Genomic DNA, 26,225 nt, shown 5'->3' on the forward strand with positions numbered 1-26,225 from the left:
TTTAACAGGCTTAACGTTTTACCCCCAAGGTTCAGTACTCATCCCAAATCATCTCATGTGTCTTGGTTGGCAGAACTGGGCAGGAATTCTCCCAAACCTTCTGGGAACAGAAGCCAGAAGGTGTGATTTGTCCCTCATCTGCTAATGGGCAGACACCTCATCCGCTACTCCCAGCATGTATCAGTACAGCAGGGTGTGAAGAACCCAAGACGGGTAGGAGTACTTAGGGAAACCCCTGTCTATAGGCCTAGGGATGCGGGTGAGCCAGCTGGAGACTGGCGGGGATGTTGCATGCTCCAAAGCACAGCTGCCCTTCTCTTTAAAGGAAGAGCTGCAGCACGCCTCCAGGATTTAGGAACTTACATGATGGAGATGTGATCATCTATCGGACACGTCCAGTCTCTCTAGCCTCAGATTTCACCATGTTACTTTTAAGACGTCAAGAGGCCACAGCAGTAATTTGGGCAGGTTCTTTTCTTTTTTTCATTTCCTCTCCCGGTGCTGTGCTGAGACCGCCCAGAGGCATCTCCTGGAGATTTCCCATGTGTCTGGGGCTGGTGCCCCTAAGCCTTCTTATCATCAGCCCTGATGCAGCAACTTGCTGGGGAGGAGTACTGTCTCCTGGTTATTCCCACTTGGTATTTTGCCTGTTGGAAGCAAACCAAAACAGGCTCTGAACAGATTTATGTGAAGTCTAGACTGAGAAAAAAAAGCTGTTGGTCCAGATCCTATAAACGTGTGCATGAAGTCAAGTGCTCTTCTGAAAAGTGAAGTACAGAAGCGTGATTTAATTTTTAGTTAAATTTAGTTTAACCTTTTTGAGTCAGGTTTTGGGGATCGTGATATCAAAACAATAAAGCATTCATTTTAGCAGCCTTCTTTTCTCCACTTGACATGAAATTTCATGGAAATAGTGAATGTAAAAAAAAAAAAAGATATATTTCCTTATGAGAAATTCTGCAAAATCATTTTGCCCCATTTTTAGCTGGCTAATTTCAGTGTGTTTTTGCTATTTATGCCTATCTTATTGCTGCTTTGTTTTGTCCTAGCATGAGTTACTAAGTAGTGGTTTCCCATTTATTTGAATTGTGAAGAAATGATGCTGTATTCTAAGACTGCCAAGTTACACTCCGATGTAGTACTCTGGGTGGAAAGTGAAAGAAAGGCAGTCTGAGGTGCCGAGGAAAGCTCGCGTCGCGATTTGTCAGGGGAGTTAACCTGCTTTGTAGTTTTGAGCAAGTCTCTAGTGCAGAGTAAGAGCAAAATTATTGTACTGTGGGATATCATCAAAATAATTAAATGAAAGCCCTCCTTTATACACAAAAAAAGCCTCAAATCTGCAGAAACTTCGACACAGTCTTAAAGGTATGCTGCCTTCTTCTTAATCCTTAGTCCTGCTGCAGCAGGGAAAGGAAGACTGCATCTCCTCCTGTCCCTCCTCCTCAGGGCCGGGACAGCTCTGTGGCACGGATTAGCAGCATTTGCGTTGCCACAACCCGAATGCCAGCAGCTCAGCTGGAAAACACTGTGAACAGAATGGTTCATCTGTCGCTGTGCAATGCTGCAAGTAGATAGAAGAGGTAAAGAGCAATGCACTTAGGCGGTGGCGGCTCCCAGCCTGCTGTTTTCACTACAGCCTTATGATGGATCTCTGGTGCTAGCTGCAGCCCGCAAATCCTCCGCTGCAGAGGCAGGCCTGAAATTGATTGTGAAGGGCACAAGATTGGATTGTGGTTGTTAGCAATAAAATGCCTATGATTATAATTTTCCAGGGGGAGTTATGTGGAGTCCCTGCACCAATCGCATAATATCCTGTAAGGAAGGTGGAGTAGCGTGAGCAAACCTCAGGAAAAGTGTGCTGAAAAAGCTGCAGAGGTCTTTCTATCTTGTTGTTTTGGCTAGGTGTACTGCAAAGACTGGATATATTAGAGTGTGGGATTGCAGCCCAGGCCTTGCTTTGAATTACCCGAAAGATTCGTGTTTGTTTTCCAGTAACAGCAGGGACGAGGCTCTATACCCCACAGACCTTACAGTGTGCACAGATCAGGCTGAAGGGAGCAAAAAGGCACGGACAGGAGAATGCCTCGCTAAAGGTTATGCCAAAGGTCAAGGGCAAGGAGGAGAAGAATATTCTGCCTTCCTGCCTACTAATTCAGTGCCCAATCCATCTGAATTTGCTGCCCCAAGATCAGCACAGACTCTGCTCCTTTTAAAATCTTATATTTGACTCATTTTCTTGTAAGTCTGATGTTATCTTTTTTCTGCTTGTATGAGATGTTGGCAGCAGAAGTGCTGACTTGTAAAACTGGTGCCCAAGTCATTTCTATTCAAGGAATAGATCCTCTGTGCTAACCTCAAGCCATGTGTAAGGCTAGTTGCTGCTGGTACCTCATATTTTGGTGCTTTGCATCGTACATCTGGGCTCTTCAGACAGTGGGTCTGCGTTGGTAACATTCTCTTTACAAAAATCTTTCAGGAATGATTTTCCCACAGGACTAAGAGTGGCAAAGATATACTCTTGCCAAAAAAAAAAAAAAAAAAGAAAAGAAAAAAGTCACCCCTCTAGAGGTGGAAGTAATTTTTCCATGCATGGCATGATGGTTCAAGTACTCAGCATTTTTTTCTCTTATAAGTCAGGCTTTGTGGAGGAGGATGAACCTTTGATCTTTAGCAATGCCTTTTAAATGTGGTTATGGCCAGAAAAGTGAATGTAAAGAGCTCACAGTCAATATTCAGTGTAAAGGCACTGCATGCACCTGGAAAGAGCCGTTATTGTAGATGCTGGGTTATACCTGGGATGAAAGCACTGACTGCTGTCACCTCACCGGCTCTTGTTTTCATGATCTTTCTCCCAGAGCTGAACCCAGGGAACTGGGAACCTCTAGCGAGCTTTCCTTGCCAGTGAACTTTGGATGAGGTTAAAAACCTGAACTTCTAGGGGCCTTGTCCAAGGCAAACCTCTAGGGGTTAGCGGGGACATCAGGATATCCTGGGGCTAGCTCTGTTATTAGTGCAGTCAGCAGTGCAGCAAAGACTGTGTCAGGGACTGCGGATGGAAGAACATCGAGGTAAATGATGGTGTTTCACATCAGATGTCTGCATTGCACAGTTGCCCCTGATTTTTACCTAGGAGTTGTTTCTCAGACCCGTTCCATTCATATATTGGCTCAAATGTGCTGCTCAATTCATTAACTAAGTGAAAACTTTTACTAAAGCTTGCATGCCACCTCTGTTTCGGGATAACTTGCTTGAAGCGTTGGTGGACTATCAGCCCTCCCCAGTGTGCTACCTGTGTGACCAGAAGAACAGACTGGTTTTCCTGCAGCACACAGGGACAAAATCAAAGTGCACCTCACCTTACTGAAGCACTTTGACCTGGGTCTAGATGGCTCGTCTAAAAAAAGAAAACCTGCAAATTCGACCTCTTACAACTATGAACTGTTATTAATAATAGCCATATCGCATATTCATGTCTAAGGGATGCAGAAGTGTGTGCCAGCTCTATGCAAAGCTGTTTCAGCAGTCATAGCAATGGGAGCCTTTCATTTGTGGCACTTCAGTGGTGGGCTGCCCTGCAAAGGCTGGGGCTGTGCTTCACAGGGAGTTGAACTTGCCTATCGCTGCGTTGCAAGCTGCCGTAGACGGGACTTGCCACATTTATGCCAGGAATGTGATTAAAAACTGGAAAAACTGAAGCTAGCCTATTCCCAGAGGCATATAATGTAACATATATGCCAGAATAATACACACAAGACCCCTGTCTCAGACTCAGTCTGGCCAGCTCAAGGACACAGCCTGGGAGGCAACAGCATGGGGGGAACCCTGGCGAGCTGTGGCCTGTCTGGCTAGGTTATGTTAGCACCTTTAATGCCTCAGTGTGTTTTCCCAGTTGCCCGTCACCAAACGCTAAGTAGCTCTCGATTCCAGGGGATAGAAATTTGCCCTCTGGTATTCAATTTAACTGTTGATCTATTCCTCAGCCAGAACTGAAGCCAAGCACTTCCTGAACAGATTAGTCCTTCAAAACTGAATCTAGCCAAGCAGAGTCTCTGATAGTGAGTACAAGGAAGGTTGTACACGTTCCCCATCTGGGTCTGTAGCCTGAAACTCTGGCAGGGCCAGCTGAGCCCTGTCCTCTTCCAAGAGAGTTAAACTGAGTCCCAGGTAGTCCTCACTGCTAGGATGTTATCCGAGTGGTCCCCATACTCTGACCCTGCCAGCTAAAGGCTACCTGTTGCTTGCCACCCCTTTGTTTTTCTCCTAAGCCGTAGATGTACACAGCGCGGAGAAGCCGATTGCAGCAGGGGTTGGCAGCATGCCATCCAACTTCCCTTGCAGGCAATCAGCAATACTTGTTTGCTATTTGCATGCACGACTCGGATGGCAAGCAGGTGTTACAAGCCGCTATCTCTGCCTGATCTGCTCTGTGTGTCTTCAGTTCCCCCAGAGCCTTGAGTCTGTAGCTTTTGTGGCTGTAACTAACTCAGGGTTTTAGCTCGAACGATTCCTCGTTCAGTAACTGCTTGGGACGGCCATGATGGCAGTCATGGCATATTAATTTCTTTTCCTGTGTGCAACAGAGTTTTAAAGACAGTAGAGTTTGCAGTCTGTGCATTCAAGCAGCAAAATGCAGAGCTTCTTGCTGCAACTGCTGCCTGCCTGCCTGTGAAAGTATCATTATCCCCGTTAACGCCAGTTGCTGCTGTAGGCAGGGCCTAGCAGCCGCTTTGTCTTTCAAGGAAGATCCTTATCTGAGGAGGCAGCCTTCTCCATCAGATACTCTGTATATCAAAGTGTGTACTTGCCTGCGTATGTAAAGATAGTTGTACTTGGATGCAGCACTAATCATTGATCCTAGTCCAGGGCTGTTCTTTGGGGTGGTTGTTTCTTTTTTTTTTTTTTTTTTTTTGGGGGGGGGGGGGTAGCTAGAAAGATCCCTGCTTTCCAATTTTAAAATTTTACTTCATGAATTTGCAGTGGTACTCATGGTTTCCTTGCCTCTGACCAGTAAGATCAATGCATAGACTAGTCTAGACTGGGTCTAGACAGTTTTAAGTCAGCCCAGCACCCCAGGTATTGGGGGTGCATGTACTACCTCATGCCGTAATGTAGGGAACCCCGCATTTTTTGTACTGAGAGGAAGCGGAGACTTACAGGAGATGTGTCATTTAGGTACCCCTGCCTGACATCCTGACTTCAGTAAACCAGAGAAGCAGCAAGTCACTATATCCTTACCTCTGATGGAAAGGCTTGCTCTCTTTTAAGAGCTGTCATCAGAAGATCTCGTGTTCTTGTACCATTCTACACAGGCAAAGTTTATAGCCTGAAGATAGTCTTAATCCCTTTAAGGAGTTTCTGACACAAGGATCATGCAATCCTGATCATACAGGATTGCACCACAAGGAAATTCTTCCGAGGGGCACCTTCTACTCCCTAGCTTACTCTAATTAAAGCAGAAAATTTTTGAAAGGCTATGCATCCACCAAGAAAAACCTGCTGGAAAGGATGAACACAGTCTGAGCTCCTTGCAACACGCAGCATTAGGCAGTGTGGGGTAAAAGCTCTCATTTTTGTTGTTTAAAGGTTGTAGCCACCTCTGCTGAGCAGTGTGAGAGGTTGCTCACAAATTTTTACAGCAAATACTGTAACTTCAACAGGACTTATGCAGATGTTTGAGGGTTCCTCCACATTCAAGCTTAGTCAGGCCCACTTAAATTCGAGGCTACTCAGGCTTATTTGGTTTTGTTACGTGATCCGAGATCTGAGATAGAAAAGTGCTGATATTTGTAAATGCAGAGCACTGACCTGACTCTTTCTAAGTGGGTTAACTTCAAGCTGAGAGGGATTCTCATGTTTACCCAGCAGACTCTAACTATTGCCATTTTTTGTGATGATATCATGAGCCTGGTAATATCTGATTTGCACTTAGATTCTCATGTAATCGGAGGATTCCAGCAGCTGCACTTCTCTAAGTTTTCAGAATTTCTGTTTCCCTCCCTGGTTGTGGAAAAAGTTTGCAAAAGTAACCTCAGAAACGACTACTGGGGGGAGGCGGGGAGAGAGCAATAATTTATTATTTTTAAAAGCTCATGATTTGGACTGTGTCCTGTGAATTTTGAGCACTGAGGTTTAGCAACACACCAGCTTTCAAAGCAAAGACAGTGTCTGTGTGTTCACGGGTAACCCACTGCTGCATACACATTGATGTTACGGGTCTTTTGAATGCTTGGTCCACAGAGTAGGTGAGTCTGTTGCTGCCTTTGTTTCGGAGGTCTGCTCCATTAACTCACATTAAAGTGGTGTGTGCTTTTAGTTTGGGAGGTTCCTCGTTCAGTTTCTGGCGTGCCAGCCATAATGGCAGCTGTGTTACGTGAGGTTAGCTTAGCTCCATAAAGAACATGCAGACCCCTGTCAGATGCACTTTGAATAAGGCAGGACTGTGCCAAAGCCTTTCTGAGCCTGGCATGCTTCATTTAGAAAACCCGAGTGCATCAACACAAGGAAATTGATAGTCAAAACTTTTTGTCAACATTTGGAGTTTCAGCAGGAAAAAAAGGATAACAATTTCCTGTTTTTAAGCATTTCTAGAAATGCAGAGTTTAGTAACTCACCAGTCCTACATTTCCCACAAAATAAACAAAAAGCGTAGAGCAATGCATTTTTTATCCCACCACTAACACCCATAACTCTGACCTGTACTGACTACTTCTCCTTTACTACTAACCTCAAAATATAAGCACCACACAAAACCTGTTGAAAGAAGATGTATAGACCTTTGAAGGACACTCCATGTTACATACTATGTATCTCTTTGGTTGTTTTTGGACCAGCAAGTGCAGGCAGGTGGGCAGGTAACTATGTGAAATCGCAGATGAAGCTGCTTACAGCAAGCAATGAGAATGGTACAGCACCCAGCAGCCACCTTTACTGTTTGCAGAAGTCAAGTTAACCTTAACTCTTGCCCCACCCAGAGCAACACAGCAGCTAGCAAAGCAACCCACTGGTTTTGCATACGGGTTTATGGACCCCAAAGAATCTGATTCAATCTGCAATCCTGGCAGATGGCAATTTCAGACAGTGCTGGGCAGCTGTGGGGCCCTTGCAGGTGCTCACCAGCTCAAAGAGAGAATAAGAGTGGAGTTACTAGTTTAGTCATGACTCTGAGCACTTGTTCTTTTTCTCCTCAGGAGGCTCTGTCGGTGGTGAGCGACGACCAGTCCCTCTTTGACTCCACGTACGGCGCTGCCACTCACCTCCCCAAGGCAGATATGACAGCCTCAGGGAACCCTGACTATGGCCAGCCGCACAAAATCAACCCTTTGCCTCCTCAGCAGGAGTGGATTAATCAGCCCGTCCGGGTCAATGTAAAAAGGGAATATGACCACATGAATGGATCAAGGTAAGGAAAGACCCTTTCCACATCTACTGATTCTTAAACAAAAGCAAAGCAGGTCTTGTCCATTTGCGCTCTTGTCCTGCATATCACCAAACTCCACTCTTTGTGTAGGACCATATCTCGCTCCCCCTGGAGTTCCTTTGTCGCTCATTTTTTAATGGCCCGAGGATCTTGCTCTTGCAGTTCTGCAGCACACATCTCTCCTGGTCTCCACAAATGCTGTACAGACTGAGACACGAGACTGCCAGGACAGAGTTCACGCTGCAAACACTGTTGTAAATTACACATTTCATCACTTAGTTCAGCATCCCACAAATGTGCCATGGTTCAAGGGGCTCCTGAAGATGGAGTCGGTCATGCAGTAAGAGTTGATGTTTATACCAGTGCTCCAGAGTGAAGCTGGTGAAAGCTGCACTAATGGACTGTGTGGGCGTCACTGGAGGGCACTTCTCATTGCACCTGTAACTAGATTTGTGCTCTGCCACGGCAGAAGCAACCATAGGAAACTGGAAAGCTATTTGATGGAGAAGAGAAAAGAGGAGACTGAGGTTCTTTATGGCAGTCTGTGAGGTGTAACAAAACAAAAGGCATATACCCATGTCTTCTGTGTGAGTATATGTGACCACTGGTGAAAAAGAGAGTTCAAGAGTAGATCTGAGCAGTGATGTTAACCGTCAGAGGGACACTGGTTATCATGTATCTGCAACAGCTTTTAGCCAAAGGGGTGGGAGGCCTGCCCCCCGCCATTTGTAGTCAGAGCTGAGGGAGCTGGATCATTTCCCTGTTCAATGAGAAATTCAAAGACTTGAAAATATTTTATTGCAGCTCAGATTGTCTCTTTTCAAAACATTTCTACAAGTCCAAAGCCTAGGAAAAAATTGTATCCTCTTAGACAAAAAAGGCGTAAAATTTTCAAATTATTTCAGTTCTAAATGTATACAATAAACTATTTTATTTTTTTGCATTAAGTTTTAGAGTTCATATTAAAGTTAAATTCGATTTTAATTTCAAAGTCACAAACATCTCTAACATTTGTACAATGTTAACACAGGACAGTTAAACAGCCAAGGGTTTTTCTTCTTCAGCGTTAGTTTAGGGCTTCTGTAACAGCCTATTTTCCTGGTTTCTGAGAACCTAGCAAAGTGTAGAGCTTGAAACAGAAAGCAGCCTCGCACTTTCAGACTTCTATAGTGAGATGATGGTGTTAAAGGCTTCAAACAGCAGCATGTTTTTTTTTCCTCGTAAGTATAGAGTAGATGCTGATTTTACTATAAGATAAAGGTCTTTGCGTCAGTTGGTCTTTGATGGTGATCATTTGTAGACTGAATTTGATCTTGCCCCGGCGGTACCTTAGTATCAATTCTGGACTTCAGAAGAACTGCATGGATTTTTGCACTCGTGTTTGCAATCTCAGAATTGAGGCTGAAACATAGGAAAACTAGTTGTTTCCTGAAAAACACCATCCCTGGATAACATAGGCAAAAGGACAGATCTTGAAAGTACCAGCACATTGGGTTTTTTTGATAGTCACGAGGACTACCTTTGGCTACCAAGGCTAGTTTTCTTAAGCTGTCCCTAAAGTCTTCAAGAGGGCAATGCAGAGTGGGATCCTGACTGAACGAGCGAGGCTTGTGCATGGTACTGAGCAGGTCTGACCCCCCCATCCTGCAGAGAGGTGAACCAGCCATGAGAACTGAGGTGGCAGAATCGGCCTCACGTATGGCGCAGGCAACACGCTCCCACGATCATGTGAGGAAGCCCTTTGTAGCATGACATCAGTTGCTCACACCCATAGTGTCAGACCAACACACAGCGTTTCCTCCCGTTATGCTACTTGTCTGTCTCACTCTAGCAAAGTTTGGAGGGCCAAGGGAACAAGCAGTCCTGTCGCATCTGCCGAGCTACCACAGGCAGCGCATATTTGTGCTTTTCCAATCCTGTAAGCACACGTTCTGTATAAATTCCGTATGTGTGGGTACTTGTATGTCCAAAAGCCTATGTAACGTTCTCGTTGTATATGTACTGCGTGTCTTGGGAATCAAATGTATTGGGCTGTCCCTCCGTTGTGATCTTTGTGCTACAATTTCCTCATTGGCTCAGAAAAAAAGGGAAATAATACTGCTGTGACAAACCGATTCATTAACAACTGTAAGTGCTCTGATACCCATAGAGAAAGGCCCTCTAGAAGTATGTTTATTCTGGGCAAAAAGGAAATCCTTCTTCATGGGCTTGCTCAAGACTACAAGATTCTCAGGCAGAAACTAAGTGTCCTCAGTCTCTCTAAAAAAGGGGTAACAGCTTCCCAACCTGTTAGATAAAAAGACAAGACTGTTTTAAATGTCAGAACTAAGCACTGAAATAGCTTCCAGCCTTGCCTTTTGATAACTTTTTAGCAAAAAAGCCCCAATCCACCCAGGAAATGAGAACATTCGTCTGACTTATCCATCCTCTCCTCCTGTTCATGGTAAAAATTCACCCTTTCCGCCCGTGTCCATCACAGTTCATCGTTACGGGTTGGGCCACTCCAGTTGCTTATTCCCCTGCCCATCAGCTGCCTGGCAAAACTGACACAACATCTGAGCGGCACATGCCAGTCTCAATACAGATTAACTTGAACTGCGGACTGAACAACAAATCCTATTCCCCCTCCCTCTCTCTCTGCCTCTCCTTCTCTCTCTTGTTTTTCAAGCACGCTCTCTTACTGGGTTCCAGCTGCCTCATTAGAGGGAGCAGCCTTTATTCTGTGTTTCACCTGTACTTGAAGCACTAGCATTTGCTGCTTGTCAAGAGAATGGTTTATGTACTCTAGGGAGTGATAAAGCTGTAGGAAACCTGACAGTGGAGGGAGCTGGATGACGGTAAGGGACAGTGTCCAGCTTTTCTTCTTTTTCTTAGCAACCAGAAGCAGGTCTGACTGCTGTGAGGTATAGTGTGATGAGTTGGTTTGGTCCTCAGCAGGGTGGGAGAAGGGGTCTCTAAAGAACCTCTCCAAGCCTGTTTTGCTGAGCTGTCCCTCCAAGTGCTAAATAACATGGAAACCCTGACCAGCTTTCTACCCCATGTCAGGTTTCCCTAGTTTAGTCCCAAATTGGAAAGAATTTCCCAGATAACTGCATACTAACTCTCTATAGGGGATGTTCAGGCAGTGGCAGGGGTCTGTCTTTTAGGGGAGAAGATGGGACTTCTGTACTATTACAAGATTCAGAAGCAGAAATTTTGTGAGAGTTTCTAGTATTATCAGGCCTGGATGCAGTATATGGCCTCAAAATCTGTCCTTGCCTTCACAGACAGCTGCTTGCTCAGAACAAAACCTAGTGCTAGACCTGTGTTTCACAGTGATTATTGTCCATACACAAGGCAGTTAAAATCCACCACAGAAAAATTAAGATCCTCGTGCTTCTTACACCCCCTTAGGCATTGGGAAAGGGTCTTGTATTTGTAGCACTGCCCTGTTGCACACAAAAAATAGAAGTCCAGCTTTTCCATGGGTTTACTGCAAGATGTTCTGTATACTGCTCATCATTCTTTGCATCCATTCGGGGACTGGAAGCGTGGCTTGCAATCTCTGTTCTTTGCTGGGTTTGTGTCTTTTGTTTATTTCGTTTATAGCCCTTTCAGGGAAAGATCTCTCTCCTACAATGTGTTGTACAGTTCCCAACATACTAGGCCTGGATTTCTGTTGGGACCTTTAGATGCTTTTGTGATACAATCATTTATCTTTTTACAAAAACAAAAAATCTTTCACATTTTAAATTCCGGTGCATAAAGGAGGAGGATGATTTAGAAAAACGCTGGGTAAATTTGAACCCAATTTACAGTCCATTTTAATAATAGATTTTCCCTTATATTTTACATAAATTCCAAATGTGAAGAGTGAACCAAACAACAGACGTTCCAAATTTTGACTGTATTTACTGAGCTACTACAGATCTACATTTGTAGCTAAACTCAGAGAGTGATTTTTAAGAAGATGTTACAAAAGTTGTATGATCTTCAAATGTGAAAGAATATTTTAATGTGCTGGATGTGTGCACAGATGTGGGCAAACTTCGCTGTGTAATTCCAACTGATGTTACAAATGTTGTCTAGCTAAAATAATTAAGTCAGTGCTTTGAAAATGCTTTGGAGACATTCTCTTGCTTCAGAATATTAAAATAATGCTAAGGTTCAGGGATCTCAGAACATTTTTATGCCACAATGATTTTCTCAAAACAAAACAAAGGGACCATCTATGATGTCTATAAGAATAAAAATCCCCTTTAAGTAGCGTGTGAGCCCTCTAGTGGGATTCGCTGCGTTGTTCTAGTCCCCAGCCAGAGCAGCAGACTGTGCAATTACCTACTGTTTGCATTTACCTGCCTGTGATAAACACGGTTCTTTTAGAGCCTCTGTGCTTTCCTCATGCGGTTTGAGTTTTGTAACCTGTATGTCTTTTTCCATCCTTTTCACAGTTGTCCCTGCTTTCTGCAGACTTACAGTCTTTTTCAGTGTGAACCTTTTCCTGAGGCATTCCTGAGAGCAGGATGAGAGGCAGGGTTAAAGTGTAGTTAGATGCAAGTCTTGAGGAGCTGTGATTCTGCCCTGATAGCTCTGTTCCCGCCTGTAAGAGGGGACCACAAGCAGAATCACAGTATGTCTGTTCTTACTTCCTTCACTGAATGAAAAAAAAAAAAAAAAAAATTAATTTCAAGTGTTAAGATTAAAGCTGAGATAGCCAAATGGGGACTTACACCAAAAAGTGGCAAATTTAAAAAGAAAAAAGGATGGGAGGAGAGGAGGAATGAAAGGATAGGAAGAAAGGGGTAGAAAGAAGGAGGAAATATCCCACTGACCACAGCTGAGTCAGGTTCAGAAATTACTGAAATCCCTTATTTTGCTCTTTCGAATGAAAGCCAAAGGTGATTCCTAGACAGAGGCCCTGGGACAGTGATTGCTTTATTTCCAGGTATCTGGAACACAGGCTGAAGCTGTACAGAGGATTTATTAGTCAATGCCAGCCTAGCTGCTTGTCCATTTTGGCCAGTCTAGCATAAACTTTCCCAAAACACCAAGCTCTTGGCATCCCCAGAGACTGCTACTGGAGCTGCTGGAACGAAGAGTCTTTGGACGGACAGTGGGAATGGGTACTGCTTCATATTCCTTGGACTCTGTCACTGCCACAGTGAATATACTTAAGAGATCTTGTGAAAGCAGCCTATATCCATTTACCTTAGGAGATCTACAATGTTTTCTGCCCAGAAGCTGAGCTAGTCCAGCATATATAGCCACTTGAAAGTCCGAAGTCTCTGTGAAAAGTCCAGGATTAATCTGGCATCCGAAATCCCCCGCACAAACCATTTCAAATAATGAGGAAATTTTTATATAAATCTAAGTCTGCTTGTGGGTAATGCATGAACTAAGAAAGGAGCTATATTCAATGAATACACTATTCATGGCTTGCAGCTCCCTGTTCTCATTCGATACTGTAGTTGTTCCCCACGCTGAATTCTTCTTTGTGTTGCCCACAGCTACACCTACCTTCTGCTGGGATACTGTTAAATCCCTCATCTTAGGCTGGGGCAGTGCAGTAATGGGCGTCCAGGAGCTGCAAAGATGATTTGGTCTGGTATTGCTGTCTCATTTCCCAGTAAAAGGCTCCATTTGGATCTGGTAGGAAATGCTGGGTTACAGAGGACACAAAAGTAAGGATCTTCCTGCTTGCTGTCATTACAGATTTCACAGTATTTTTCTTAAGGGAAGGACAGTTCGGTCTCCTGCCCAGATAAGTTTTGGCAATGCTATTCCCAGTTTTGTCTGTCCTTCTGCTATCAGATCAGTTAGCTCTCCTCAGAGGGAAGGGAGGCATCTGCTCAGCCACATGGACACAACCCTGTCAAGTACATGGAGCACATTTAACATGTCCCGCAGGATTCACTGAGTGGCTTCTCTTCCCACAGTGGTAAATCGGTGGTTGGTAAGGACACCTCAGTCCCTTAAACTTCTTTTCAGATCTCAGCCTCCAATACTTGGTTGTCTGGTTTTGGCTGCTGAGACATACAGAGCAAGGCAGAGGATAAGCAGGATCCTAGCTGCTAAGCCAAGAGTCTGCAAAGTGAAAAATCATCACAAAACCACCGAGGAGATATCTTACAGCGTTGGTGTTATTTTTGTTACTTTGCTGCGTCGGTCGTGTGAACGTGCACAATTCTTAGCAGAGCCAGCCAAGGACCCTGTGGTCTTTTCACGTGTGTCATTTCATGCCAGTAGAAAGCATGTATACTCCTGGGCAGATCAGCTTTTTAGAAGATGTACTTATCTGAGAGTCTGGATATATCCTGTAGTTCTGTATGAATATTATATATGTAACTATTCTATCGTAAATATTGCATATTTCAACTAAGGGGGTTATTTTCCAGGGAAATTTAACTACAGAGCAGGGGGGCGAGAGTGAACCCATTAGAAGGACCTTAGGCAGCAGGTAGTTGTGCCAGCACTGCTAGCACCTGGGAGGTGCTGACTGTGGGGAACTTGCAGAAAATTTTACTGTTGATTCTGAGGAAGGGAGAACTTCATCCCAAAGGCAGGTGGGAATCCATACACCCTCACTGCGTGGGGATGAGTGTGTTCAGGTCTGTCCCACCAGCTGGGCTGCCCGCACCATTTAAAGTCAGCACTTGGTCCCCAGGCAGGGCAGGCGAGGAGGTCGGTCACCTCCCGGGGACGGTCAGCGCTGAGCCGAACAGAGTCTGACACCTTGGAGCACAGATGCTCTCGCCATTTCACCGAGTCTTCTCAGGACAGCCTGTGCCTTGGGAAAGAACAAGATCCTTTGTGCTGCTTCGGGGCTTTTTCTCTGCCAGTACAGGCAGCATTTAACACCTGACACAGAGTATTTCAACAGAAAGTTAGAAATGATCACATTCCCTGTGAAAACCCTGGTGTCCCTGCAGTTGCTCAGACTCTCCTCTGACTGCCACGGGGACATTAAACCTTCAGCAGTTTGCCTCTCTGAAGGCGGATTTTGGTTCCCTGCCTGGAAAAACAGTAGGCGAAATAGTAAAACCTTAAATTCAAACATGTGTAAGTTATACATCTTATTTCCATTTTCAAGCAACATTCCCTCAGCAAGACATGAGGAAAAAATTACCATCTGCCTTAGAATATCTCGGTGGAGCATTTATCTCCCAGCCATGATAACTGAATTTCAGTAATTTCTCCCCCTCCCCCCTCATTCAGATTAAGAAACAAATTTGTTTAGTGTCCAAACTTGGAAGTCTTGCCAGCTGAACTCAGAGGGTGGGATTTGGTGCACTGTCATAGTTCTTACCCTTCAGCGAATGGTTTCCTCCCAAGCCACTTCGCTTCTGGCAGCGAAGAAGGATGGCTGTGCGATTAAAGCAGTGGACCAAACTGCACTGGATATGGGCTCTGTGCTCGCTTTGCATAGAGGCTGCACACTATTGCACCCTTGTAAAGGTGAGGGCAATAATGCTGCCCTTCCCCTGGTTCTTCGGAGCTGGGATATGCTGTGTGCATGTGGCGGGCTGTGGACTGGTGTTTTAAGTGACCTCTAGAGCTAAAAGCGTGAGTTACTACTGCAGCTGGAGAAAAACAAAATCTGTGCTCCCTATCTGTGGTTTGGAGGCTCATAATTCTCTCAGAGCAGGACAGAGAAAGCCTATTGCTTGCCAAGGGTCTGCATGTAGGCCAGGTCTTAGCACAGTGCCACCTGAGTTGCTAAATGTTCCCTCCTCATCACTCCATCACCTCAGAAGTAAATCTGGGGCCAGAGCCTTTATTGCACACCGTTTCTGTGGTCTGAAGTTCTTGACTCACGCCTAAGGCACCTAAGATTTCTAGATTTCCTATCCAAGTAGGAGACAAGCCTGGGACTGTTTCACTGCTAAGAACAGACAAGATCAGTTACATTCAGCCCTGTATAAATAAGACTCTTTAGATACCACGTTAATATTGTATTATTCTCCTGTGACTATCCTGTCATTTTGGCATGGGTATTTTGTGTTCTTTGTTAATGAAATGAAAGGGGGTGTATCTGCATTTCTGATTAGCTCTGCAGAAATGCCTTAGGTCACGAGGTGAGAAGTACAGCCTTTCTGTCAGGTGATAGGCTCCACTATAACAGCAAGACGGTGTGCAGGGTTGTATTTAACACAATGCAGGAGTGAAACAGTCCAACAAGGGCTCCTAGGAGCATCAACCTGTATCTGAAGGATTGCTAAAACGCACTTGAGCAATAAAGGATGAAGGGGGAGCGGGGGGTGTAACCGATAGACCTATGTGATAGGCACTTGCTTTTTATCTGGTTCGTGAATTTTGATATTTCAGAGGTATTGACTACGACCTTTGTCTGAAAGTCACTCTTCCTTGCACCTCCAACTCTCTTTCCTCTGACTGGTTTCATTATCAGAGATCCCCTCCATGAGACTTGTGACTCATAGATCACCTTATGACATTCATGTCACAGGCCAGGAACGGCCTCTCCCACATGTAAAGAAACTCCCCTTAACTTTTCACCTTCGGGATACTTGCCATTTCTGTAACCCAGACCTCCTTCTGCTACAGCAGGGATGAAAGGTGCATAATAATGACAAGTCATCTGTTTCCTTTCGCATTTCAGGGAGTCCCCCGTAGACTGTAGTGTGAACAAATGCAGCAAACTCGTCGGAGCAGGGACAGAGTCCAACCCAATGAGTTACAGCACCTACATGGATGAGAAGAACGGGCCTCCTCCCAACATGACCACCAATGAGAGGAGAGTCATTGTCCCAGCAGGTACCACCACCATCAAACTCTTTGTGTCATGTTTCCTTGCACTGTCTTAAATATCCAGCTGAAGAGATAAGGCTTGTTTATCCACTCCCTGAGGCATTCTCTTTCTTACAAACCATGTAAGAAGTAAGGAAAATATCAGAGTTTCTGGCTAGTGGGAATTACCCGTGTCCCAGTATATGTTCTTCCTTGAATCAGAGTAAGAAGTGGATAATTAGTGCTGCTTCTTTTGTTGTTTTTTTCTGGAATGAAGTGTTGTTTTGGTGTGTTGAACCAAACCCATCTCCCGTGACGTGTTAGGGGAGAATCCGCAGTGCTTCCTGGGACATGCATGGTATGATCAAAGAGCGCAGTTCATAGGCAAGAATAAGCATGAAGTGGACCCAAATTATAATTCCCATGATGCTCTGCAGGATCCAGATGCACTTTCATGTCATATTGATTCAAAATGAGCTATTTTGTTTTCATTGTTTTGTTAGAAGAAGAAACCCAGAAAAATTGTAGTTTGCAGGAACTACATTATCCTTCCAAAAACTGTTACACAGAAACGTTCCTGTCCAGTTCTCTGTTTGTGTTTGATATCCACATCTGCTGTCTGAGACTGGCAGGATGCATTAGATGCATTCAGATAGCCAAGGCTGAGAGCTGCTGTGGCAGGCAACCGGCGAAGTCTGAACCTGGAATGAGAGGGCATCTTTTACTTGCAATGTTTATAAACACCATAGATAGAAACAGGCTAGCCCAGGAACTTGCCAGCAGGGGAGATATTATGAGCCAAGTCCTGGCCCAATTTCTGTACCAAAACTTCCACTGATTTCAAGGGGTGCAGCTTTTCGCCCAGTGTTGCGAGGGTTTCACCGAGGGTTGTAGCTGATTCAAGCAGATGAACTGTTGGCAGAAAGAAATGTACTCGTGGAATTTAGTTCTGTTTTCTGATTGTGGGTTGACCACGAACAGATGACAATTCCCAAGCATTTGTTTGCCATTTGGGATGAAAAGGAAAAGCTTGAACTGAATGTAGTGAAAAGAAGCCAATAAAAGATCGACAGCAAATCTCAAAGTACTGTTTAAGCCGTTGTTAGGATCTGCTTAGAGAGACTGGCTAACCTAATTGGTGACAGCATCAGATAGGTTTTCAGCGTCAACATTGCCTAGAAAGGTGTTAGCTGATACCAGCTAGTCATTATATTATTAAAGATATTCAAGATTAAAGATATTAAAGATATTCAAGAGGGAACACTTACCCTGCTTGTGAAGAGCTATTTATGCATATTTAAAAAGACCAAGGGTGGTCTAAAATTAGGTGGTGTTGTTGAAACAGGGGAAATTACTTTTAATGCCCTCAGTGGAAGAGAAGGTTTAAAATCTCCTCTTTGAAGGAAAGTGAAACAAAGGACTTTTTTCCCTCTCATGAGCATCCACAAATCAAAACCTTGAGATACTTGTGAAATAGCAGTGATTTACCAGACTTTGGAAGACAATAATGAACATCATCCCAGATCTCTGGCTGCAGGATATGAGGCCCAATTCATCCAAGAAAGGCATTTGGAAATTTTAATATAATCCAGAGTAAAGATTTATAGCGCATTAGGGTGAAGATAGGCAAGAATAATGTCACATTAGGCTTGCAATAGTAATAATAATGCACTCTAAGCCATGTTTCAAGAAGGCAGTTTTTCAGAGACCATTCAATGGCTTTTGCAGTGATAAATAGGCTGAACGAATATCTGAAATTCAAAAGTGTTTGTTTAAAGGGAGACCACAAATTCACTATGCCCTCTAAATGCTGGGTTTTTTTCAAAACTCAAGACAAATAACTCTTTCAATTAAAAAAAAAAAAGAATCCTCCCTTGAATACTTGCATTGTAAAATTTGCAGTCTTTTGCCAGTGCTTAGAAAGCAGAATTTCAATTAACTATTGCCAAAACATAAAGGAAATCCATCTTTCTTTCCCAAAGCAGACTTGCGAAGTTATGGGGTTGTAAGTTCCATGCTTAGAATTCAGCTTTAAGCAACCCAGGTTTACTAGAAATTCAGTGAGGAAATGTCACGGCTCTAATTTCAATATTCCTTGCTCTTACTTCTCCATCTCATGCTGTTATTCTGGAACTCAGGTGCCCAGGAATGCACCAGGTATAGCCAGTACCTGACCTTTTGTGTCAAGGGATCCCTGCAGCCCAAGCACAGACAGTTTACAGTCCTGGGCCAAGGCATTGTTTTATACACAATAAAACGTGTGGCAGAGGCATTTCTTGTCCCGCCCCAAGGCACAACCTACCAGCTGTGTGATGGCTACGTGTTTCTGATCCATTTTCTCAACTGCCTCAGGACCTGAGGTGTTTGAGGTTTATCGTAGAGGAATGTACCAGCTGTGATGGACAGATCAAATGTCTCCAAAATTTAAGCTTGACTTTGCAATCCTCTCCAGCTGCAGTGGAACATGAATTTGCAGCTTCAATTTTGAAATGGGACACATGGGGAGAAGCAGCACAGGAAATATCTGAAAACGCAGATATGCTCTGAAAATGACTCTGTGAAAATGGTATCGTGGCACAAGTTCTTGCTGGGACTTTCTGATCTAATGCTCTTTTCAAAACTCAAAGGATGATTTCTTTTTTTAACTACTGATGCAGCAAACCATCACCATGGGGTCTGAAACTCCAGCCGGGTTCAATCTCTCTCTTACGTCATCGCCAGCAATAAAGATTCCACAGCTGGAGCTTTGCTGACAGTTGATAATGATGCATGAGACAGTATAAAATCCACATTGCCCTCCAATAGCTGTGTTGGTTTCACAGGGCTAGCGGAGGTAGAATTGTGTTCTTGTCAGCGGGGTGAACAAATGTGACTCAGAGATACATGGCAAGCTGTTCTGTTTAAGCAATAATATTTTTTTTTCAGAGTCCCTTTGCTGACCGTAAACACCGCCATCCTCAGACTTTCAAATGCCATCTGTTGGGACTTTGCAATGCACTTGCGAAGGATGGTGTGACTTATACAGCACTGATGTAATTATATAGCATTGCAGAACTGAAGCTGTGACAAGCATACCCTTTCGAAGGGATGAGTTTGCTTTTGAAAGCTTTTTTCCAGAGGGAGAAAAGTCACAGTCAAATGTCACTAATATTGTTCCCAAGCATAGGTATAAGACTCAGCCGGCTGGGAGACAATCAAGAGCGCTTACCCTGCCAGTGGGTCAGTGGGATCAATTTATGTGCACAGTACTTGTTCGTCTTGGCAAAATGCATTGGAATCAGTAAATTAAATCCATTTGGTTGTGGAAACAATGGTTAATGCTTTGCCTGGGCTACAGTGAGTGCTAGAGGCTTGAGGTTTGTGCACAGTGTTACCATCCTTTGTGTTTTTCTGCCAGATCCCACCCTATGGACCCAGGAACATGTGCGCCAGTGGCTGGAATGGGCTATAAAGGAGTATGGATTAATGGAGATTGACACCACCATCTTCCAGAATATGGATGGCAAGGAGCTCTGCAAAATGAACAAGGATGACTTCCTCCGAACCACCTCCGTCTACAACACAGAAGTTCTGTTGTCTCACCTCAGTTACCTCAGGGAAAGTAAGTATTGCCCTGACTCATCCCAGCCCTAGCGTGACAAGCTGATAGGATAAGCTGCCATGAGTATGGAACTTCTAGGGCTCTTCTTGCAGGATAAATAGTAGCAAGGATGAGGGAAAAAGAACAGAGAAAGGCAAGCAGAGAGAGCAAACAAGGAAGAGAGGAATAAAAAGTGGGTTGGAAAGTTAATTTTAACTTAGATGGAGTTAGTGGTGCTATCAGGGAGGTGAAGAACTGAGCAGGACTCTTAAGAAGATTAGATAGTCTTACAGATAATAAAAACAGCTGTGGCTATATGATAAAAATACATAAATTTGCTGTGGAGATTAAACCGAACATTAAGTGATGGGTCACGGGCAAATTATTCCATAACTTTGCAGTTAGAGGGCTGTGCACTTTCCCCCAAGGCTTCTGGTAAAGACTGCTTCAGAATAGGACCCACAACTGGCCAGAGTTGGAGATTTTCTATGTTCCTGGAGGCCCAGATTTGTTGGAAAGAGGAAAAAATGCAAGAGCAATTTCCCAAATGTGAAAGCGCTGAAGCAGACATCGTGCAAATGACCTAGTACTCAAAGAACAAGTTTTGCTGAACCTCTGTTGCCACTCTCTGTCCCACACTAGAGTATGTGGTGGATCCAATACTCCTTTTTGCTGTATTAAACCCCTAAGACAGAAGCTGTGAGCAGTCTTCTGAGCTTTCTGGAAAAGCATAGTACAGCAGCCCGAACAGGAATGACCACATTATCGTTAGCACACGCTCTTGAGGCCGGGAGTCTTAGATTCGGACCTTTCTAGGACTTCCTGTGTGAGCATGAGCGTGTCCTTAGCTTCCAAACTTCTCCCCGTCATCTATAAAATGGAGGTAAAAGCATTTCCTTTCTTCACAAAGGTGTGCTAAGGATAATTGTGTTATGATGAGGCCAGAGAACTGGAACTAAATCCCACATACTCCAGTATTTTTTCAAGTGAAACAGCTTTTGTAGAAGTATAATTATTTGAGGACTGAAAAATCAGGAGAAAGTGCCATAAAGTGAGGTGGGAGAGGAGCGAGAGAAAGCAAAAAGTGTATTTTCTCCACTGGGAAATCAAATTGTGATGTAAAGGCAGCTGAAGATGTCTCCATCTGGCCAGTGCAATAAAGCAGGGAGGCTGCATTTATTTAGGGTGTTTCTTCAAAGCTGGTCAGCGCTGGTCTTTCCCTGCCTCTGCTAAAATCAGTGGGAGTTTTACAGATTACAGTGGGACAAGAGTTAGATCACAGATGGGTGCCTCTGTAAGCCCCACCTTTATTTTTTTTGAGAAGTCAAGCCAAGGAAATGATTCACAACAAATAACCAAATTGTTGGATTTGAACAGTTTTTGTTCCTTGTGACCTCACAATAAAATAATTTCCCATCCAAAATAACTTGCAAATTTCATCCTGTTTCATCAGCAAAGAGCTGCTGGTTCACGGAACGCTTCAAGATTATTGCAGACGCAAACTAACTTTCTAAGTAAGGTTTGCATACAGAATTACACACTTTTACGGGAAATCGTAAGGCAGTTTTGTGAAGCCAGTGCTGCTTTGGCCAAACCTGCTGACTTTGGCTGGGCAAATCAGACGCTTTGTAACCGGAAATGTTTTTAAATTCCCACAAGATAAATACTCAAGTGAGACACTTGAATTGTCTTATTGATAAGACTTGAGAATTGACAGAAGGAGACGAAGAAGGAGTTGTATGGTTTTTGAATGAAAGAACCAGGCTGAATTTGAAAAGGTTGGCAGAAGAGTTGAATTCTTCTGTTGCCTTAGCTCCAGGCGGCATCTTTGCTGATAGTCTTGAGTGTTAGGGATCCCATTACTTGGGGTGTTCAAAGAGAGATTCAGAGGAATTGCATCCTTGCTCTCATGGCATAAATCTGAAGACCTGGATTCAGTTGCCACCTTTACCATTTGCTGCTGTCCACTTGTTCGGGAGCAAATTCCTGATTGATCCTACCTACCTTTAGATACCTGAAGTCCCTACTTTAGAAGTCTGGTCACACTGGTCTCTGTTTATAGAAAAGAAGCAACAGGGCATGTTGAAATTCAGGATAGTAGTCCCCTAGTTCACACATCACCTTTAAATGCCTGAAATTAGGAGGGACAAATCTGTGCCTCAGTTCCTCTGTGCTTCAGTTTCACTTTCTGTAAAATGGAGCTAGTAATCCTGCCTTCATGTTGGTCTTGTCTTTTGAGGTGGCAAATCTGTGGAACAGGGCTTGTGTCTCATGTCTCTCAAGACCCAGCACCATGGAGTCCTAATGCAGTTGCAACATTTAAGTGCTGCTGCAATGCATGCTGAATAATAATCATAAAAATATAATATTCTGCCAGGGGAATGCCTACAATGATTTCTATGCTATTAAGCTAGTGCAAAACCTGAGCAACTTTGCTGGATTCAGACAAATTAGCTATTCCAATTTTACGTGGATGCATACGAAAGGAGAATTCAATCCCAGTCCATCCCCAGCTTTTGCAATTATAAATTTCTCTCTGTTCAGCCCCTTGGGCTGCTCTAAGACGTCATGCGAGTGCTGTCCTTATTAAAGCAAGCTCCTGTCTGAGTGGAGGTCGGGCAGCCTCTGAAGAGCATTCCTTTCCGTGCAGCTGTTCCTAGCGCTGCCTAATGACAGTCTGGTTTCTGGATTGCTGGTTAACTCCCTCACGGAGTAACGCCTTCGAAAGGAGCTTATTGTTTTTCCAGACTGATTTCCAGCGGATGTTTAGTGCCGAGCCTCTGAGCTCAGTGCCATGGGGAGATGGTCTTTTTTCATGAATTTTCCCCTTCTGTAAGGTTGGTTGTTTCAGAGACATCCAGCTCTGCTCCTGCTTAGGGTGGAGAATATGTGATGGCAACAAAACACAGGAGAACTTTGGGGAATTGCAGATCTATAGGCTAGATTACATCTGCCCAGTCTCTCTCTTGAAAGGTGTTCGTCCTCTCAGGATGTTAAGCTGGATAAGTGATGACTAGTGAATCCTAAACTTTAGTGTTTGTTTTCCGAGAAACAAAGCTGATCTGAACTTTCTGAGCCCATTTGCTAGACAGGCAAGGAAACCCCCTGAAAATTAGCTTTCTCAGAAGGTTTTCAACATTTTATGCTCCTGATCAGAGTGAAAGCATTCTTAAAACTGACTATAAAGTACATTATTCTGGCACATCTGAGTCCAGATTGAAAATATAAACCGGTAACATCTGCAAGACCTCAACAAAAGCTCAATCTTAGTTTTGGAGATAGAAGGTTCAGGTGAGTTATTTAATATAGTCGAGAGTAAATCAGACTCATATCACAGCACCTGTAGTCTTCAGGCAAATCTTAGGTCTGGATCGGAATTGTGCAGTTGTTTCCTGTTTCCGTAACCTATTGAAGCAGTCAGGAATTCAGATGTCTCTGATCTTTAGGAGCTTTCAGACTTGCAGAACCCAGTGGTGCAGCACACTCTATCCTTTGGACTCTCTCAAAACACCCCCCAGTAGTTTTCTCAGGGAACTTACTGCCCCCCCACCTCAAACAATTATCGTTCTTTAAGTGTTTCTTCCAGTTTCCTCTCTGAAATTGTGAAGCCATGCCTTGGCCTTTTCTTCTCGTTCATCCCCCTGCACCTTTGGACTCCAGACTGACTGACTGCTGTGCCGGTATCTTTTTCAAACACAGTCAGCCTGGTGAATCTCTCCATTCGCCCGGTGGCCAGTGGGAAGGGAGATTTGAATGTTTTCATGCTATGTTTGGGATGAACATCAAAAGAAGCCTGAACTGTCACCTCCCGTCCTTTTCCTCTCTAGTTATCGGGGGTCGGTTGTGTGTGGTGTGTACAAACGAAAAGAGCCTGAAGGGGAAAGAATGAGACTGTGGTGAGAAGCAGAAGCAGAAAACTGCTTTGTGGTTTCGAGCCATATATTAATGCCAAACAAAACTATACTGCTAAATGCAGCAGAACCCTTATTCTACCAGGAGATGTGGAGGGAAGGCCACATGGCCTTCAGAAAGTCAGGATAAAAAAGAATTCCAGGTTAAATAGACTTCAAGATTGTGAAACCAAGATATTCCTGCATCTCAAAAGGATGAGCTGCCTTGTGAAAAGGAAGACTTTAGGGGAATAAACTCTCCTGCTCTGGTTTTCATTCCTTTTCCATCTTCCTTTTTAATTAATACAAGGGAAATAAAAGAAGAAAGAAAAAGGTGGGAGGAACCATGAGACAACACGTTTAATATTAATTATAGGAGAACAGCCTTGCACTTTATTAATAATAGCAGTGTTTCCAGAAAGAGCTGATATAATCTAAGCTGTCACTGACCCAGTGAGGGGAAGGGGGAATAAGAACAAAATTCATCGCAGCCAAAGTTTTGCCCAAGAATGAGTAAGGGAGGGAGCAGCCTGGCCTCTGTCTGTCTGTCTGCTTCTCTCTGTCCTGAGCTGTGTCTCTGGCTTTCTCCTCCTTCATTCAAAACCCTTAATAGGAAACACATTTCCTTTTCTGTGGTGTTCCCACCAGAAACCTCAGACTGTCGGGCAAAGGTGAGAACTTTTAGCAATTAAACTGGGGGAGGCGCCGTCCCTTTCCAGTGACTTGGGCTGCATTTTTTAGCGTAAAGTAGCTATAGGTTGATCATACAGGCTTGTTCAGCGCTATTCATCACCCCACCCCCACCTCCTCAGCCAGTCAGTGCAACCAGGCATTTGCAGCCTATTTAGTCATAGAAAACTGTGTTTCTGAATTCCCCAGCACTTCCCTGTCTGGGGCAAGCTCGGCTGGGCGTTGCGTTCAGGATCTACTTCAAATAACCTGAAAAGGAAAGAGCGGTGGACAGGAGTTTCCCCACAGATATTCAAGAAAGAAATGCCAAAGCCAGAACCCATCTGATGAAAACATGAGTTAGGTGGACAAAGCTGTTGTAATTCCTCCAGCAGCAGCAGCAAAAGACCAGCGAATCTCTCTAAATCTTTAAGCCCATCACTTTGGTTACCTACATCTTGCACAGTCAAGGTACCCTTGGGATCCCTTTGAACTCCTTCCCGCCTAGTTTACCATGTTATCCATGCTGGTCTTTTGAAACATCCCCTCCCTTGCAGCATCTGGTAGCATCCATCCTCCACTCCTTACGAGCAGGCTTTGTTTTCCAACACCTTCTACCTCGGTGTACATGCTGGCTTGTGCACGTCTTTGGCTTTGTTTGCATTCGGGGAAGAAAAGAAATCCATAGGAACAGAGGGCTAATAAGATCCAGCACCTGCAATGGCTATTACTTCTGGCAACGAACTGCCTAATCCTCAGCTCTCACAGGAAAGTGAGACATACTGTGAATACTACTGAGGGGCAAGTGAGGTCAGTGTTATTTGGGATCATGTGGATTAGAGGAATGCGGAGACTGCATGGCTTAGTCACAAGATCCTAATCAGTTAGTATTATAGTACCTGCAAAAGAGGTATTCTTAGCCCTGCCAAAGAATCTGGGGATGCTCAGGGTCAGCATAGCATATACGGAAATCTGTACTGTTTGCCGTGTGTTGCTTAGGACTGAGCACCTTAAATGGGACAGAATCTTACTGAAGAGAGGGATGTGTAGATATGAATAGCAGAAAGTGTCTGTAAAAGCCCTTCTCATCCATACCAATCCACACCAGATTGCTGCCGTGCTCCAGTTCACATCATCGGTGCCTACCAAGAAGGGCCCTGGGCCTCGTTATCAATGTCACCGCCTGATGCAGTGGAAACTTGTTCAAAAAGAGCTGTAGGAAAGGTGAGCGTAGAAGATTATGTAGGGTAAACACATATAACTAGACAACCATGAAATGTATATTACACGCTGGCTTCCAAGAGCTCACAGGGCCTCTTCCTCCGTTTCCAGAGGAGTTTGCAGGAGAGTCAAAGTAAAATGCTTAGAAAGGAACATTTCCACCATAGCCTGCAAAACAAAGACCCTTCCAAAGGGATCTTTTTTGCGCTCCTCTTGAATAGTTTTGTTTCAGGTGCGGCTGGATGGAAAGGCCACTCTGAACCAAGAAAGCTGTTTTCAAACTCCAAAAAGCATGGGAGATGCTGGAATACCAGTGAGATTTTTGCAGCCGTTGGCCCAAAACCAAGCATGTGAGACACTAAAAATGTTCAGATCCTGACAGTGCAATTCATGTCACTTCTACTGTATATTCCTCAAACAGGAAATTTCTCTATCACAGCTAGAGAGAGAGGAAAGCTTCTTCCTTATCCTATAATACAATCTGTGCCATAGTAATTTCTAGAGGCTCTGCTGTGATAGATATTGTACCTGTATAAATGTACTATACAAACTCATCCTTTTATATCAGGTTTCAACAGAGGACATCAAGGTGCTCAGTGAAAGAGGCAAATGTATTTTGATTTGCAAGTGGCGAAACAGTAGCAGATGTGTGACATACAGCTATCAAGCTTTTAAAAGAATTTCATACCCATCATAGAAAATGTGTGCCTAATTGTCTGAAAAA

At 44.0% G+C, this 26,225-nt stretch overlaps 1 protein-coding gene across 3 annotated transcripts in view; it reads left to right on the forward strand.

Annotated features, from left to right (window-relative positions):
- Positions 1–26,225, forward strand: part of FLI1 (Fli-1 proto-oncogene, ETS transcription factor) — an 89,029-nt gene that overhangs the window by 42,852 nt on the left and 19,952 nt on the right. For all 3 annotated transcript variants that reach the window (XM_082330754.1, XM_082330755.1, XM_082330756.1), the window contains 3 exons: positions 7,188–7,399; positions 16,014–16,168; positions 19,539–19,742. In XM_082330754.1, the coding sequence (XP_082186880.1) occupies positions 7,188–7,399; positions 16,014–16,168; positions 19,539–19,742 (571 nt within the window). The remainder of the gene's footprint in view (positions 1–7,187; positions 7,400–16,013; positions 16,169–19,538; positions 19,743–26,225) is intronic.

The sequence above is a fragment of the Platalea leucorodia genome (assembly GCF_965183815.1).
Source record: "Platalea leucorodia genome assembly, chromosome: 20".
Classification (NCBI taxonomy): Eukaryota; Metazoa; Chordata; class Aves; order Pelecaniformes; family Threskiornithidae; genus Platalea; species Platalea leucorodia.